The sequence below is a fragment of the Podarcis bocagei genome (genome assembly GCF_964188305.1).
Source record: "Podarcis bocagei genome assembly, chromosome: 7".
Taxonomy (NCBI): Eukaryota; Metazoa; Chordata; class Lepidosauria; order Squamata; family Lacertidae; genus Podarcis; species Podarcis bocagei.
This window is the reverse complement of record NC_138132.1, coordinates 27,364,434-27,380,362: the sequence shown is the minus strand read 5'-3', so window position 1 is coordinate 27,380,362 and position 15,929 is coordinate 27,364,434. Positions and strand designations below refer to the sequence as shown.

At 44.8% G+C, this 15,929-nt stretch overlaps 1 protein-coding gene and 1 long non-coding RNA gene across 3 annotated transcripts in view; both read right to left on the bottom strand.

The window, feature by feature from the left end:
• Nucleotides 1-4,018, bottom strand: part of LOC308591830 — a 44,610-nt gene extending 40,592 nt beyond the window's left edge. Inside the window, exon 1 of the long non-coding RNA XR_014010272.1 lies at nucleotides 2,203-4,018. This is a non-coding gene — a long non-coding RNA (uncharacterized lncRNA). The remainder of the gene's footprint in view (nucleotides 1-2,202) is intronic.
• Nucleotides 4,019-4,859: 841 nt separating this feature from the next.
• On the bottom strand, nucleotides 4,860-14,126 carry GPN2 (GPN-loop GTPase 2). Of its 2 annotated transcripts, XM_081202791.1 has the most exons (7): nucleotides 13,992-14,006; nucleotides 13,275-13,324; nucleotides 11,692-12,129; nucleotides 9,817-9,973; nucleotides 8,497-8,657; nucleotides 6,968-7,098; nucleotides 4,860-5,566 (listed from the first exon to the last, which is right to left on the bottom strand). In XM_081202791.1, the coding sequence occupies exons 3-7, from the start codon at nucleotides 12,106-12,108 to the stop codon at nucleotides 5,494-5,496; spliced, it is 939 nt and encodes a 312-aa protein (XP_081058917.1). In that variant the 5' UTR covers nucleotides 12,109-12,129; nucleotides 13,275-13,324; nucleotides 13,992-14,006; the 3' UTR covers nucleotides 4,860-5,493. The 2 variants fall into 2 exon arrangements, with proteins under 2 accessions (XP_081058917.1, XP_081058918.1); XM_081202792.1 differs by lacking the exon at nucleotides 13,275-13,324 and having other exon boundaries at nucleotides 13,992-14,126.
• Nucleotides 14,127-15,929: the final 1,803 nt, after the last annotated feature.

The following is a 15,929-nucleotide window of genomic DNA, read 5'->3' as shown; positions in this document are numbered from 1 at the left end:
CTTGCTGAAAAAGCCGTTACTAAGCAGTTTGTGTAGGGTGGAGGAGCGGGGCATCTCATCACGCAGGCTACCAAACAGCTGCCGCTTTGCAAACAAAGCTGTTTGCTCCAAGAGTGCCGCTTGGGTGGTAGATATGGAAGAGGAGGAACAGAAGGGTGAACGCTGGGGAACTGAAGCCAAGAGCAGGTGGAAATCAGCTGCAAAGCTCCACCTTGTTTCCATCTGGGGCAGATTCAAATATCCCATTCTAGCCCCAGTCTCCAAGCATTTTCAATTTACTTATTTGTCCACATTGCAATAGTTTAGAGGTGATACATACAAAGACTGGCTGACCAGTGCTGGGCCACCACTGATTTGGGAGGCCATTAAGGTTATAACAGCTTCCCTTGCAAGTTTCATCACAGTGCAGAACTTTGATCCCAGTTATTTGGTCTTGATTTAGAGACTCTTTTCTTTTTACATTGTGACGGCTTTGAAACATCCTGTCAAGCCTTTTTTGTTTCAAACACTTCTCCAGGAGCCTTTAATTACACTATAATAACCCATGGATAGGCACTAGTATTTCACAATTAGTTGAACCGCACTAAAGGGCATTGAAGCACATTAGCTACGTATAACTTTAATACATTGGCAAACAAGTGGCAGCATTCAAAGTATGATAAGGAACAGCAATATAATGACAACACACTAAAAGTGCAGTGAGGTGGAAATAGGAGTCTATTACAACTCATTAATTCATTAATTCATTTCAGTAATATATTTGTCACTTTTCAGGACCAAGCCCACAAAGCAATCTACAAAGGCAGCTAAAACAATATAACCTTAGGCAGAGTATGAAGCACTGTGTGGATACAGACATACAGATAGCTGATACTGAATTAGATTTCCAGATTCTCCTAAAGACAAGCAACAGCAAAAAGAACTGATGGGCCCAAATGAATGTTAACTTGAAGAGAGTGCCAAAATTGTGGGGACACCACCATGAAAGGCCCTTTCTCATGTGCTTCCCAGCCTGCTACTAAATTAATATGCTACTGGGATGATGAACCTAGGAAGCCAATTTCAGGGCTGGGAAGGGCCATAGCGCAGTCCCTGGAATCTCCAGGGCTGGGAGAGAATCCTGCCTGAAACCCTAGACAGCTGCTGCCAGTCAGTATAGAATAATACTAGCTGGATGGATCAGTGGTCTGACTCAATATAAGGCAGCTTCCTGCATTTCATGTCTCCCACTTTGAGCTCTTTCAGTCTTTATAAGGGGTAGGCCTTGACTTTGCCAGCTACTGTTACTTTACTGCCCACATCAGCTGCTGATGAGCCCAGTGCACAGGGGTGGTGTGTCCCGCTGCCTTGTCCTGTTGCTGCCACTTGTGCTGCCCACCTCTGCCAACTCTAGAGAAGCGGCGGTGGCATTGCCGCCGATTTTGAGCAAGACCTCATCGATTTTGGGCAAGATCTTACACACGCCGCAATATATGTTGCACAATATTGGTGTGGTCTTGGCCAAAATTGGCACTAGCACTGCAGCGGAGGTGATGGGGCAGGCAGGGTGCTTATACTGTCTGAGCCAGGAGCCTCACCCCACCTAATGATCGTGCTGGCCCTGTCAGCACATACCCTGCATAGCTCACTAAAACATGGAGGAGGCTCAAAGGCTGAGAGCTACTGAGGCCCAGCCCTGCCCTATCACACCTGTGAACCTGCCGCTGAGGCTGGGAGAGGGAAGAGCCCCGGCCTTCTTGCAGAGATAAAAGGCACTTGGGGAGGAAATCTAAAGCGCCATCTGAAGCAAGGGCTGTGTCTATAGAACAATGTGCAAATCCCATAAATGGGAAATTTGCAGAGGAGGCAGCGGCAGCAAATGATGCCAACACCTTTGGGAGCCTTGGCTGGGAAGAGCTGGAGGGCTGGTCTCTGATGCTCACCCACACCCCATAAGGCTCCCAAGCCAAGAGGTTTCCACGTGCTGTCACACCTGGGCATGGACATGCAACGTAAGGTGGTATGCCACCTGAAGCCTCAATCATGCACAGCATTTCCGTGGTGATGATGCAGGCTGCCTCTCAGAAAGAGTTGCCACTGGTGTGGAAAGGAAACACCGTGTGTGATCCTGGGGAGGCCCAACAAAAGCAGCACAAGATGGCTGCAGTCATCTTGAACAGGAACACAATATGGAGTTGCCTCCTACTAAGTCAGACTACTTACTAGTCCGTCCAACTCAGTATTGTTTACAGCAGGGATGGGGAACATGGCTCCAGATGTTTCTTTGGACTAAACTCCCATCATCCCTGACAACCGGCCATGCTTGCTGGACCTAAAGGGAATTGGAGCTTAAAATCATTTGGACAGCCATAGGTTCCCCATTCTGAGTTTCTGGACTGGCTGTGGCTTTTTTAAAATTGATTTTTTTATTTGATTTGATTTATATACCACCCTTTGTCATAAGACCTCAGGGCGGTTTACAGACTTTGGCTTGCTATGTCTCCTGTCAGGGCCTCCTTCAGCATCCCTCCCCCCGCTCTCAATGTCCTTTCTTTGTGCCAGTTGCTTTCTTACCACGCTTCCCTCTCAGGCCCAATTTCTTATGCAACTTTTTCACACAGTAAAGTAGCTGTGAGTTAACAGAAAAGAGTAATTCCCTCCTGCCATTCTGGGACCGTATTAGTGAGCTGAGGTATCATAAGCATAAGGACAAAAGGGAAGCCAAGTGATTTCCAGAAGCTTCTCCTGAGGAGAAGCTATTGGGTTTACCTCAGCAACTATGTCCTTAATCCTGTTTCACCTCATTGGTGTCAAGGACAAGAATTCACTGACTGGGCAAATACTTATAAAGAGATCTAAAAATTGCTTACAGCATTAACAATGATTATATACAGGCTTTAAAAAATATCCACAGTAATACCCAAGATCTACATTGAGACCAGAGGGCTCTTATCAGCAACAAACACTCAGAGATTGTAAAAACTGCAGCCTCTGCCATGTTAGAATAGATCTAGCAAGGCAAATGTATCTGTTCTTACATGCTTAGTGTTTGACTTTCCACTCTGAGGTATGATAAAACACGTGATTGTAATGATTTCAGCAGGCTGTGTATGTCTCAAACACATCAACAACCGAATTTTTATTTTTTAAAGTAAGACTCAAGACAGTTCTGCAGGCTTGCTTCTCCCCCTCCCTTTTTTTTTGTTAGGGATCCCCATTCATAATGACACGGACCATGAGAACAAGCCTAAGGCCATCTTTGTCCGCAAAGTTTTGTGCTGGAGACTAGTTTCAGTCCTAGGCACACCCAGCAGTCCTCCTACCTGTTCCTTGCAACAGCAACCCCTTGTGGCACCAGTAAAGCTGTACTCAGTTGAGTGGAAGAGATGCTTCTCCGGCAGGAGCACTCTTGCCAGATCCTTGCTGGAGGAAGCCAAAGTCCAACATCCTGTTCTCACAGTAGCCAACCAGATGCCCATGGGAAGCCAGCAAGCAGGACCAGAGTCCTGTGATTCCCAGCAACTGGTATTCAGAGGCATACTGCCTCCAACAGAGAAGGTAGAAAACAGCCATTGTTCACTTGCAGGATCACCATAACTCACATATGCCCATTCAATCACTTTGATATGAAGAACAGGCATTCTAACAGGTGCCACAAAATACCCATTAGTGCTGCAGGACTGAGATAAGCTGCACCTGCTAGAATTCTCTCTACACCATTTCCAAAGGAAGGCACCAGCATACAACAACCACATTACAGCTTATCAAGAATTTCAGTTCTTTCACCTGCAGTTTGAATCCTGGTAACAGCTTCCTGGCCCAGTGTGATTTGAATTGTCATAATGGCTTCCTTTCCCACTATAGGTGTTAAGTGATTTAGCAAAGTTTGATAATCAATTATTGCTGTGGTCATGGTGCTTTTTTTTTTTTTTTGCTTTCTTTAAAGCTTTACCTAGTAAAATTTACTATAACTGTCAGAGATTTTATTTTACATTATTCTATTTCCTTTCCATCTGAACTCACTGTTCCCATCCCTCATTCCATGTTCCCATCCCTCATTCCCATCCCAACATTCCCTGTTCCATGAAAGCTTCTTCTGTACAATTTAGGCCACAAATATCTAAAAGACTGTCTGCTTCCCTGCAGACCCCATTTTGAGTATTAATACCACCAGAGCCCTCTTGGTAATTCTACCACACACAAATGTTTGGTGGTTGGAGTGGTAGCTCAAGAGAGCGCATTCTGTGGCAGCTCCTAGGTTAAAGAATTCCCTCCCAAAATAGGCATGTCAGGCTCCTTCATTATATAGTTTCCATTGAATGCTAAATGTATACCCTCTTTACCCTGGCCTTTTGACACTTGAGAAATGTTTACAGGACCCACTCTATTTCTGTGACTGCAACTTGTTATCAATTGCTGTTAATATTAAATTTTACATGGCTGCAACTGGCCCTGAGACCTTATGGTAAAGGGTGAGTAAGAAATTGAACGAAATAGGAGTAGTAGTAGCAATAATGATATATTTAAAGGTGTCTTAAGTGTACAGTGGTACCTCAGGTTAAGTACTTAATTCGTTCTGGAGGTCCATTCTTAACCTGAAACTGCTCTTAACCTGAAGCACCACTTTAGCTAATAGGGCCTCCCGCTGCTGCTGCTGCACCGCTGCTGTGCGATTTCTGTTCTCATCCTGAAGCAAAGTTCTTAACCCGAGGTACTATTTCTGGGTTAGTGGAGTCTGTAACCTGAAGCGTATGTAACCTGAAGCGTACGTAACCCAAGGTACCACTGTATATTGTTTCTCTTCCATGCAGTTATTGTGGGTGGGGCAGGAAAGCAATCCTCATACCAAAAGAAGAATACCAGACGTGGATATAGACACATAAGTCTGAAACAGAGTGTATGGGTTGAGCAGTCCCTCCACCAGAAGGACTCTCCTAGAAGGCCAAGGCCAAAACCTGGCATTTACAGGGGGGGGGGGGTCACAACAAGTGGAGTCAGGAGGCTTTGAGGGTGCTCCTGTCCCTAGTGCCCAGCATCACTGCTTGTCATCTCCACACTTTGAAATGCCAAACAGAGGCAGAGCATTGGCGGCCGCAGAAGAGAAGACAGTCAAGCTCCTATGCAATTTTACAAAGTTAACAGAATCCCATGCTTCTCAATAAAACAACAACAGAACGGTCACACTGACAATCTTTGGTGCAAACTTCTTTCAGGTAGCAGACTTCTATTACTTTTGCTATTTCACCGGTCATCTTCTGTGCCTCGCAACTGCCCATACCGCAGCTCACTGCTAACTTGTTTTTTTGGTGGGGAGGCCCCTCTTTGTCTCAAGCACAGAGGCTCCCAAGTACACCAGAAAGAAAGTTATTGTGTGGGAGGAACCTAAAGGCACAAGCTGAATCTTGGTAGTCCATATCTTGCAGGGTACTTCTTCAGCTTCAGGTTAATACACATGGGAAGCCAACTTGGATGGGAGGAGCTGTCCACCTGCCGTGGACAGTTGCAGCAGGCATGCTACACATCCATGGTTTCCTGCTCCACAGTTTTCTCCTGCGGCTGCACATACTTCTCCTGGACTGCTAATGTGCTGGTTATATGTGAGTTAAGGGGAAATAAACAGCAAGTGGTGGCTGATGCTTAGAGTGTGTGTGAGAGAGAAAGGAGCACAGATCTCTGTTTGACTGCTAGCTGACAGTGCAATTAATGTGAGGACATTCCATCCAAAAGGTACAGTATCGGAAGCAGCAAACAATACAAAAAGGAATTTGAGCTACACGGAACAAGAGTGGGAGAAGCAATTTGTCTCGATCAGAGGTGGCTACCCGGCAGCCCTCAGGCTATGTCCAGCCCACAAAACAATTTTATCCAGACCCCAGAGGTGCTCAGATTTTAATCAAAGAGTGGTAAAAAGTTTGCCCACAGCTCATAAGAAATTGTTTTCAAAAGCTACGAGAAAGAGAGTCAGTATTACATCATCTTTGGGCTTTTGCTCTGCTTACTGCCCTAAGGGTTAGAAACTTACTCGTAAAGCCTAATATCTGACCGGACATGCAGAATATGGAGTAATAAACCACAGCTTATGGATTGCATCCACGCTGGCAATCTCACATGCAGGATGTAGGTGGGTGTATCTTGGTGCTCCTGTATATCAGCCTGGTATCACCTACATTGGTTCTACATGTATTAATTCACAAAGCCCTAAAAAAGTGGGTCCAAAAGGCCCTTAAGGACTGCCTGATTCCTTACTCTCTACTTCAATCATTGAGATCCTTCAATGGGGCACTTCTGTTGGCTCCTCATGCCTCTGAGTTTCGGTTGGTCTCTACTTAGGGACTGGGCCTTTAGTGTGACAGGACCTGCCTGTAGAACTCCCTGCCAGTAGAGGTTCATCAGGAATCGTCCATACCTTTTTTCAGATGTCTTCTGAATACAGGTCCTGCTTTGCTTAGATAGGCCTTTGCAACATGATTTTTTTTCTTTTTCACCAACCAGTATTTACTGATGTTATAGTGAAGTTTCAAATGATGTTGCTTTCACTGATTTTATTATAATCTTGCATACTGTATACTGCCTTGATTAGATTGTAAGAAAGTGTCGATTACTTCAATAAAATAAAAATAAATAAATGCTATCGATATTGACACAAATGTAGCTTATTTCCACAATCACAACACACCTTTGAAACTGGGCTGGAATTGTAGAAACAGGCTTATTCATGCACACTGTACAGGTTTGATTCATAGGTTTATACAGTACAGTGCTTCAACAGCTTTATACTATGAGGCAGACTATAAATTTGTTAAATGAATAAGATAAATAAGTAAAACTTCCATCTGATCAGCTACCAGTGCCAATGGTAGTGTAAACTGACCCTCAAAACTGCAATATAGTTATGGGCATGCAGATTTCCCCAGATGATTATTTCTTGGGATGCATAAATAAGACTCAGTTTTGCAGCAGGGAAGGGGAACACAATAAAAAAGGATACGATGTGAAGTGGAAATCGGCTCCCACTGCTGCAGACATCAGGGCTTGAAGGCTTCTGTGCTCTGCGTCTCCAAAGCAGTAGCCATTGGCTTTGTCCACCGCCTGCATCACACGCTGCATGCTCTCCTTATCCTAGGAAAATGGACACGTTAGGGGCTGAAATTAATTTCTCTTTCATGTTCCATGATGCTACTCACTGGGCCGGTTAACACACGGCATGTACCATCACTTGATTTCTCACCACTTGTGATTTCTCATCACTTGGGACTCCACCTGGTTTGGGTCTGATGAGATATGGAAGTTCTACCTGTGAATTTTGAATTTTAGTAGCTCATTCACACATGCACATTGCCACTTGATGCCGCAATCATCAGGTGATGAAAGAAGAACATGTGAGCTGGCTTACAAGCAGACTGCAATCCAAAGATCATCTTTCAATATTCCCTTCCCTTTCAGAACTTTTTTGGTTCACTTCCAGTTTAGCTGGATTCCCCATCAAACTTCCATGATTCTTGCTCTAATATAGGCATGCCTTTCACAGATAAGCAATGTCACATGGTGCTTCCTTATATGTATTTTTAAATCATTTGCCTGTTAGTTCCATGCCCTAGCTCCTGTATTAACAGATGTTTTCTTTTCAGCATAACTGAGCGTAAATACATATATTCATTTATATAGCATATTAATACATGTGGGAGTTTTACTTTCCTAGTGACAAATAAAAGCAGTCCAGCTCCTTTCTATATTTTTAATTCTCTTTGATCCTTTCAGCATCACTCTCCAATCTGGCTAGTATATGCAAATGCATTGCCAAATTATCATCTGTTTCTCACTTTCTGGAACATAATTTAAGCAAACTTCCTATTTTAAATTTAGTGTATAGCAATACTTAGTATTATTAAATAGTGCTTTAGAGCACAATCAGATACTCAGGTGCAAGCTTCACTGAGTGAAAGAGGGCTTTCCTTCCAGGTAACGGGGCACAGGATTGTGTATTTGCAGGCAATTACAAACATTATCTCAATACTTTTTACAGTGGAAGTGGGGAACCCATGTCCCTCTAGATGTTGGTGAAAAACAACTTCCACCACCCCTGACCATTGGCCATGCTGGCTGAGGTTAATGGGAATTAGAGGCCAACAACATCTGGAAGGCCACAGGTTTCCCACTCCTTCTTTACAAAAATCCTGAGTCTGAAAGACAGAAGCTTGCTTAGATCTACGAAGTGAGTTCATGGCAAAGGCAGGATTTGAATTGGAGGACTCCTGGCTTCCCAGTCCAGTGTCTTAGCCACTAAACTATATTAGACATTTATTTCATGTAATTTAATAAAACACATTATTATTTAATGCTACAGCAACAAATTACAGCCAATATCTGAAATGGAAAAGCCTATAAAATCCAGATCCTGAAAGACACTGTTTACATTTTCCAGCAGGAAAAGGAAGTAGTCCAAATAGAACCTAAACTGAATGGCTGCCTGCTCCCCAAATGTCAATTATTACTTTCCTGCTGATTTGGCTTGGCTACCTGGACATTGAGAGGGACAAAGGAAACCAAGCTGTAGTCTTCAATCACTTCCACAAGCTTCTTGTTCAAGTGTTGGTAGTTCTTGAAGAAAGGATCTGTAGCCAGGTGATCCACTAGATAGGACAAATCAAGAACCTCTGTGTAATAATCGAGATTGAAGGCTGCAAGACAAGAAAAGACAAGTCTCTAGCAAATTCAGGAACAAAAGGTGCAGATAAAGCCAAATCACATCACTCCCTACCCATAGGCTTACAATCTAAAATAGATATGCTATGCATATATTAAAGGCCATTAAAGAGTTGGGAAGTCCACTGGAGATCCCAGTCTTCTGTTAATGCCAAAACTCAAGTTTTAAAAGTGGCTTCCTAAACATATAAAGAGCTACCTTGGGAACCTGGGATCCTGCAGAGATTGCTGGACTCCCAACTCCCATCAGTCCCAGCTTGTATGCCCAATGATCAAGGGTGATGGGAGCTGTAGTCAGCAGCACCTGGAAAGTCTCGGGTTTCTCTTCTCTAATGTAGTGACTAGAATCTAGCCCAACAGTGGGGAACATTTAGCCCCCGAGACACTGCTAAACTACAGCTCCCATCAGCCTCAGCAAGCATGGCCAATGGCCAGGACTGATGGGAGTTGTAATTCAGCAATATCTGGAGGGTCAAAGGTTCTGCACTCCTGGGCTAGCCCACAGCTGTCTTCTCTAACTGGAGCTTCTCTCTAGGGCAAGCATGGGGAATGTCAGGTATGGGGATCAAATAAGGTCTCCCTATCTAGCCCTTGGGGATCTCCCAGGCCACATTCTCTCTCCAGCCACACCCCTCAATGGCCTTGCTTTGCACTCTCCTTGTGTGTTTTTGGCTGACTAGAATGGGCCCTTAAACTCTGACAATGCTTCTTGCTTGCCTGGATGGAGGATAGGTGGGTGTATTTAAGTATGTGTAGAAACAATCCTATGGTGCAAAGATAGAATTGACGTTCTTTGCTCTGCTCGCTTGTGATTCTTGCCCAACCACCACTAGTATGTGGCTCCTGGAAGGTTGCTTAGAAGGGTATGTGGCTCTCAAGCTGGAAAAGGCTCCCCTCCCTTGCTCTAGGTTAGAGGGCAATTGTCTTTTCCAGAACCTGCTGTCTCCGTTTCTTTTCCCTGGAAAGGTAGCAACCAAGCATGTAGGGCAGGTGCTTTAACACTGAATTATGGTTCATAATTCTCTCAGGCTACAGGATCTGATTATCCACAACTTCTCACTGTCACTTAGTAAAAGGTTACATCCGTCTTGCCTGTGGCCATTCATTCAAGGACCTCCTACTGATGGCTCTCACCCAGTTTCCCATACTGCTCGATTAGGTCCATTTTGGAGAGGATGTTGATGTGGGGTAGCTCTACGTGCAACATGGTGGAGAGGGAAGTGCAGAGAATGGAGATGAACTTGCCGGGGTCCGTACAGTAATGAGAATCCACTAAATGGACAGCTGCCAACTGTGCAAAGAAGAAACAAGAGAAGGATGAGAATCAGTGTTGTGTCAAGTCTGGGACATCCTGACAAGTTAATGGAGACAAGAAATCGCTTAAGGCAGAGGTGGGGAACGTGTGGTCCTCCAGAAGTTGCTGAACTACAACTCTCAACATCCCTGATTATTGACCATGCTGGCTGAGGCTGGTAGGATTTGTAGTCCAACAACATATGGAGGGCCAAAGCTTCCAAAGTATCATTGTCTGATGCAACTGATAAATATAAGTAATATTACATAGTGACAGTAGTACCGGTTTAGGAAAACCATTGTAGTGGAAGTTGGGTTGCTTACAGAGTAAGTAAAGAAATAGCCCTGTTTCCCCTCTAAAAGCCCACATAAACCAGCTGCATTGAAGCCCCCCACCCCAGAATCTTGCAGGAACATGATCCTACCGGAGAAGCCAAGGATTGAACCTGCAACCATTGGCATGCAAAACAGATGCTCTACACTGAAGCAAAGCCCTTCCTCATGTAAACCACGCTTCATCCAGCTTCCTAAACAGCAGGGTAGGGTGGGGGGTGGTTATCCAACAATGGTCTTTAGTCTACAGCTAGACAGCAGCAAAAAAAAGAGGCAACTGCACCTTAACCAACCAGAGATCATTATTTAATATTTATTATTTTTTTCCGTGAGGTGACCAGTCTGTTGAACCTAGTGGTGTTCAGAGAACAGCTAGAATGGGTTATCTCATTCCTGACATAGAGGTTCCATTTTCTGCCTCCACCTAATCAATGCCTATACAGTCTCTGTGTGAGATTATTAAGAGGTTTAAAGCCAAGTGCCATCATTACATTAAAATCAGAGAGCTGTACCTTTTCATTTTCATCTGATACAGCTACTTTAGTCCTGATACTTCTCTGGAATCTGAACACTATAGGAGGTTGGATGCAATTAAGCCAGCTGAAGCTAAATCCAGACATGGTGAGTGGTAGATTTTTTAAAAAAATCTTCATAAGGTGTAAATGGCCATCAAAACTGAAATAGGGAATACAAGAGCCCAGGACACTTAATCCTAAAGCCCAATTCACACATGAATCTTTACAGCATGGTAGCCAGTCAAAAACATAGCTGCATGGAGGCATCCAAGCTATTCAGATGACAACCACCCCTTTCAGCTCAGGCAATTTTAACCAATCAATACAATCCACAGAAATAAAGGAGTTGCAATTGGGTAGTTTGAACCGCCTGAACCATTTCACTCAAATGGCTTGCCACATGAAAATGAGTTGTAAAAGGCTACTATGCTACATAGAGCTAACGTGCATTGGAGCCAAATCTGGCTTGCAGTTTGGCACCAAAGGATGCTCTCACTCCCAATACCCATTTTCCATGCAAAATTCTACCACCTAACATTGTTTTATTTTTCTGCACCAGGGGCAGGAGAACTTTTTCAGCCTGAAAGTCACATTCTCTTCTGGGGCGTCACATGCCAGGGACAAAAGTGGACAAAGCAGCAAGTGTGACTTTTACCTTGGTGCATTAGGCTAGTTTCAACACACTCTCACCCACCCTCTCCCTTTCCAGGCATGTGTAATACATTATTAGAATTCAAGTGCACATTGCCGCCAAGCAAAAACTGAAGCTTAAAGAAGCTTAAAGAAGAGGTGGTGCAGTGCAGGGAGAGCCACAAGGGCCAGATACAAATGCTTGGAGAGCTGCCATCCCTCATCTCACCAACCATACCCTGAAGTTCCACTTAGCAAGCTGAGCAAAGATGTTTCTCAATGAACTATGATGGGTGCAAAGCTCCACTTGTCCCGGGCAGTCAAATAAGAAGTAATGCCCCTTAAACTGGGCCAGTTTCTCCTGCAGCCAGTCCAGGTTGGCCTCCAGATACTCCATGCAATAGATCAAGCCACCGTTGGGTCCCAGTTTCAAGTTCTCCATTACATCGGCCAAGGTGATAAGTTCTGAGATATCCACAGCGCACTGGTAAGGAATCCCTTCATTGGCTGGGTCCAGGTTCACCACAGCTACTTTGCGCCCAACTGCAGAAAGAAATTCCTGCATGCCAAGACAGTAAGTTGTTTTCCCTGAACCAGGAGGCCCAATCACTGCCTGACCAAAGGCTACTGTGGACTGCTTCTGGCTGTACGACATGATGCAACTTTTGTTCTTTTTCTAAAAAAAGACAGCAAAATGTCAGAATATATGGACCATTTCACACAGTATTTAGGAAGCAAACATGGGTTTGTTATCAAGCATATTCTCAAGGAAAAAACTGATCCAATTCTGATCCAATTGGTGAGTGTACTTCCATGACACCATGTTTGCTACATTTACAAATTAAGGGCACTTCTAAAAAAAAGAACCCCAACAACTGAAGTGTACAGCTGAAACAAAAATATTTCTAAGGTAATATCAGGTAACTACTGACTTACAGAGAGACTGATACAGTAATGAGAGCAAGGGCAGCCAATGTGATGACCTCCAGATGTTGTTGGACTACTACTCCCATTAGCCCCAACCAGTATGGTCAGTGGTCAAGGATGAGGGGAGCTGTAGTACGGCAAGATGTGGAGGGCACCACAATGGCTACCCTTGATTGTAATGTTAGACCAGGGATGTTCAGATATCTGAATTCAAATATCCAATTGGGCCCCAAAGCAGTTGATTCTTACTCTGACACTGTTGACACAGTAACTTCCTCCACTACACCTGAGGCAGCAGGATAGTTTAGTGAGACTAGGACAGACCATGGGGTCAGTACACATACAGTTGTTAAGTCCTCCAAAGGAGCAGTATTGTCAGGGGAGCTTTGGAGGAGGAGCTGCTGGAGGGAGAGAGAGACTGCCTATGCTGCCCCTCCAGCATCTGCTGCCTGAGGCAGCCACCTCATTTTGCCTAATGATAGAGCTGGCCCTGCTGGTACTGAATTAAGTTTCAACTACCAGCCCAGTCGGTACTTCACTCCCCTATGCTGGTGCTTTCTGCAGGAGTGTGCGAAGCTCCTCTACTTCTAAGAGGCTTAGTGGGGAAATAGAGAAATGAGGGGCAATTTGAATAAACTGCCTCGGCCCAGAAGGCGTGCATTTTATGGCTAGGATGGGCTTGCAGGGTTGTGCATGTGGTTGAGGGGCAAGAACTCAGAGCTGTGCCTGGAAAGGAATGGCATTGTTAAGATAGGAGGGCTCCTTTCCATCATAATCAATCTCTTCTACGCTGCCCCTAAATAAGTTGGGGAAGAAATAAACAGAGACACAGAGGGGGCCAGGAGAGAAGGAGAATTAAGAAGCATTCAGAGCAAGCGCAAATGCGTCTCTCACCTCCCGAGCAACTGCAACACGGACTTTTTTCAACAACACACCTTGACTCTCTGTCACAGAGATAGTAAAAAGGTTAGAGTGATGCACAAAGTCTGAACATCGGCTAAAAAACAGATAGCCTTAGCCGTAATCACTCCACTCATTAAAACAGTCTAACTGACTTCTGGTTCACTCAGGTCTCCTCTGCCCTCCTCTCCATGGTGGCTGTCAGAGCTGCCAACTGAATTTATTGGGGAAACCTCTGGTTGTATGGAGTGACCAGTGTGCCTCTGTGCCACCTCACACAGCAAACTCAGGCCTTGTTTGGTGTGGGAAATGTGGTTTACCACCTACACTTCAGTTTATTTATTATTATTTTTCTTTTGTTTTTTCTTGTGGCATTTAAAATTGCGATGTGTGTCCACGGAGGTCAACAGAGCACGAGGTTTCTGCATACAAGAGGCACTGCATCTGGGTGACAGAGAGAAAGGAAGCCCTTTTTCAAATCAACATTTTCCAGACAACATTAACCCCAAATTAGAAACAATTCCACTCTTTGCTGCTTCCTTTGTTCCCGGGTTGATTAATTGGGGCTTAGGCTTTGGGCATGATTCTTGCATTACAGTCGGACTAGATGACCCCCGGGATCCCTTCCAACTCTAAAGTTCTATTCTATGATTCTCCGTTGACTTCTACGGGCAGTTCCCAATGGACACTCCGAAAAAAACAGAAACAAACCTGGAAGGTTCCTCTGCGGGCAACAGGATGAGCTTCCCTACAATTTTCTTCCTTCTATGGTACAAGCACCGTCGCTTTAGTGCTTGGCGCCGCCCAGGCAGCTTTGGTCGCACCGCTGTACGTTCTTATTTCAATCCGGAGGGGGAAAGGAGTGAGAAACGAAGGTTCCGCGCGTATTTTTTCGAACATGGGACTCCATCCTTATTAACTAAGCGGCGAGCGCCACTTGGAGGGCAGAAGTTGACATGACTAGTGTTTTTGGCGTTCTCTCTGAAGACGGAGGTGGGGCATGGCAGCCATTATAGAGCGCGTGGTAAAAGCCGTGAAGTTTGGAAGGAGTTGCTATCCTTTGTTTACTGGAAAATGATGAAACCAAATGGCCATGGGAATATGTTGCATTTCCAAACACACTGTGGGTAACCAGTCATCCTCACTTCAATGTATTCAACCCCCTTTCTCCCCACTCTCCATGACCATTCGGTGGGAATAATTGTATTCTAATGGGACACCTTTTTGAGACCAGTGGCATATTTGGGAAATGTAAGACACTCATGGGCACCACCAAATACTTACATCACATGGGAGTGGGTGGGATTGTGATGCTCAAAACCTGATACACTTAACAGGCAAAATATCTACTCTCTCCAAAACCAGTGAAACATAATGAAAAAGCAGGCAACACCTCCAGAAGAAAAACCACTGGGAAGGATAGGTGCCCAAGGGCACGCTATTGCAGACCCCTGCAATAGGCACTCTGTCATTATTTAAGGCTACATCCTTGGCTCTTAGGCAGGATTGACTTTTTGCCAGCACTCACTAGGGCTTAACCTCCAAATTTGCTTTGGAGCTGTGCAGCAACTATGCAAATAAGAGAGCCAGTGTGGTGTAGTGGTTAAGAATGGTAGACTCGTAATCTGGGGAACCGGGTTCACGTCTCCGCTCTTCCACATGCAGCTGCTGGGTGACCTTGGGCTAGTCACACTTCTTTGAAGTCTCTCAGCCCCACTCACCTCACAGAGTGTTTGTTGTTGGGGAGGAAGGGAAAGGAGAATGTTAGCCGCTCTGAGACTCCTTTGGCTACTGATAAAGCGGGATATCAAATCCAAACTCTTCTTCTTCTTCTTCATCTAAGCATGGGTAGAATGTCTTCCAATCACCCTGGTCAGTCACGTGCAGAAATGGCTGCCAGGACCAGTTGAGATTTCACCCCTCCCATACCCAAGAATCTCCTGACCATCTCCTGATGGTCTCTGCTGACTCTCCACAGAGAGAAGGAGGCGTCCTGCCTATCTACTTATTCTGCCCAGCAACATCTCTGTGTGTGTGAGAGAGAGTCAGTCAGTCAGTCAGTGTATCGGAGAGAGTGAGAGTGTTAGAGATCCTAGAGATAAGATTGCTGCTAAGAGCAGCTGCAGACTCTCAGTGTAGCATTGATTTATGCTTAGAATATTCAGCTCTGTATATAGCTTTGTATCATAGTTGTAGTTATAGAATAAAAGGAAGATATTCTACAGAGCTGCTCTCCGAGTGGTTTATACTCTGCAAGACTCTGCAAAACTCTGCTGCGCAACGACTGTATTATTGAGACAGTGAATCCGGTGCTCTCAGCTCTAAGCTGTGAGTCCACAGCACTGTGACCTGTTCCTGTGAGAAAGGAGGTCTCTGGCGGTGCTACCCAGCTCGCCTAGCCCAGTCGGGGTTGAGGTACACGAGTCCAGTTGGCGCACTGGCTCTAGGGCGATGCTGACACCAGTATGAGCTGACTTCTGGGATATATTTGAAACCCAACGCTTCTCATTTTAGAAATTAAGCAGCGGGTGAAAGATACAGACATTGCCTTCTGCAACAACATTGTAATTATTGTTTGCAAGCTTTAATCATTGGTCCTGATTTTATCATGCAAGGTAAAAGCCTGGCCTGTTGTTTTCTGAAGCTCTA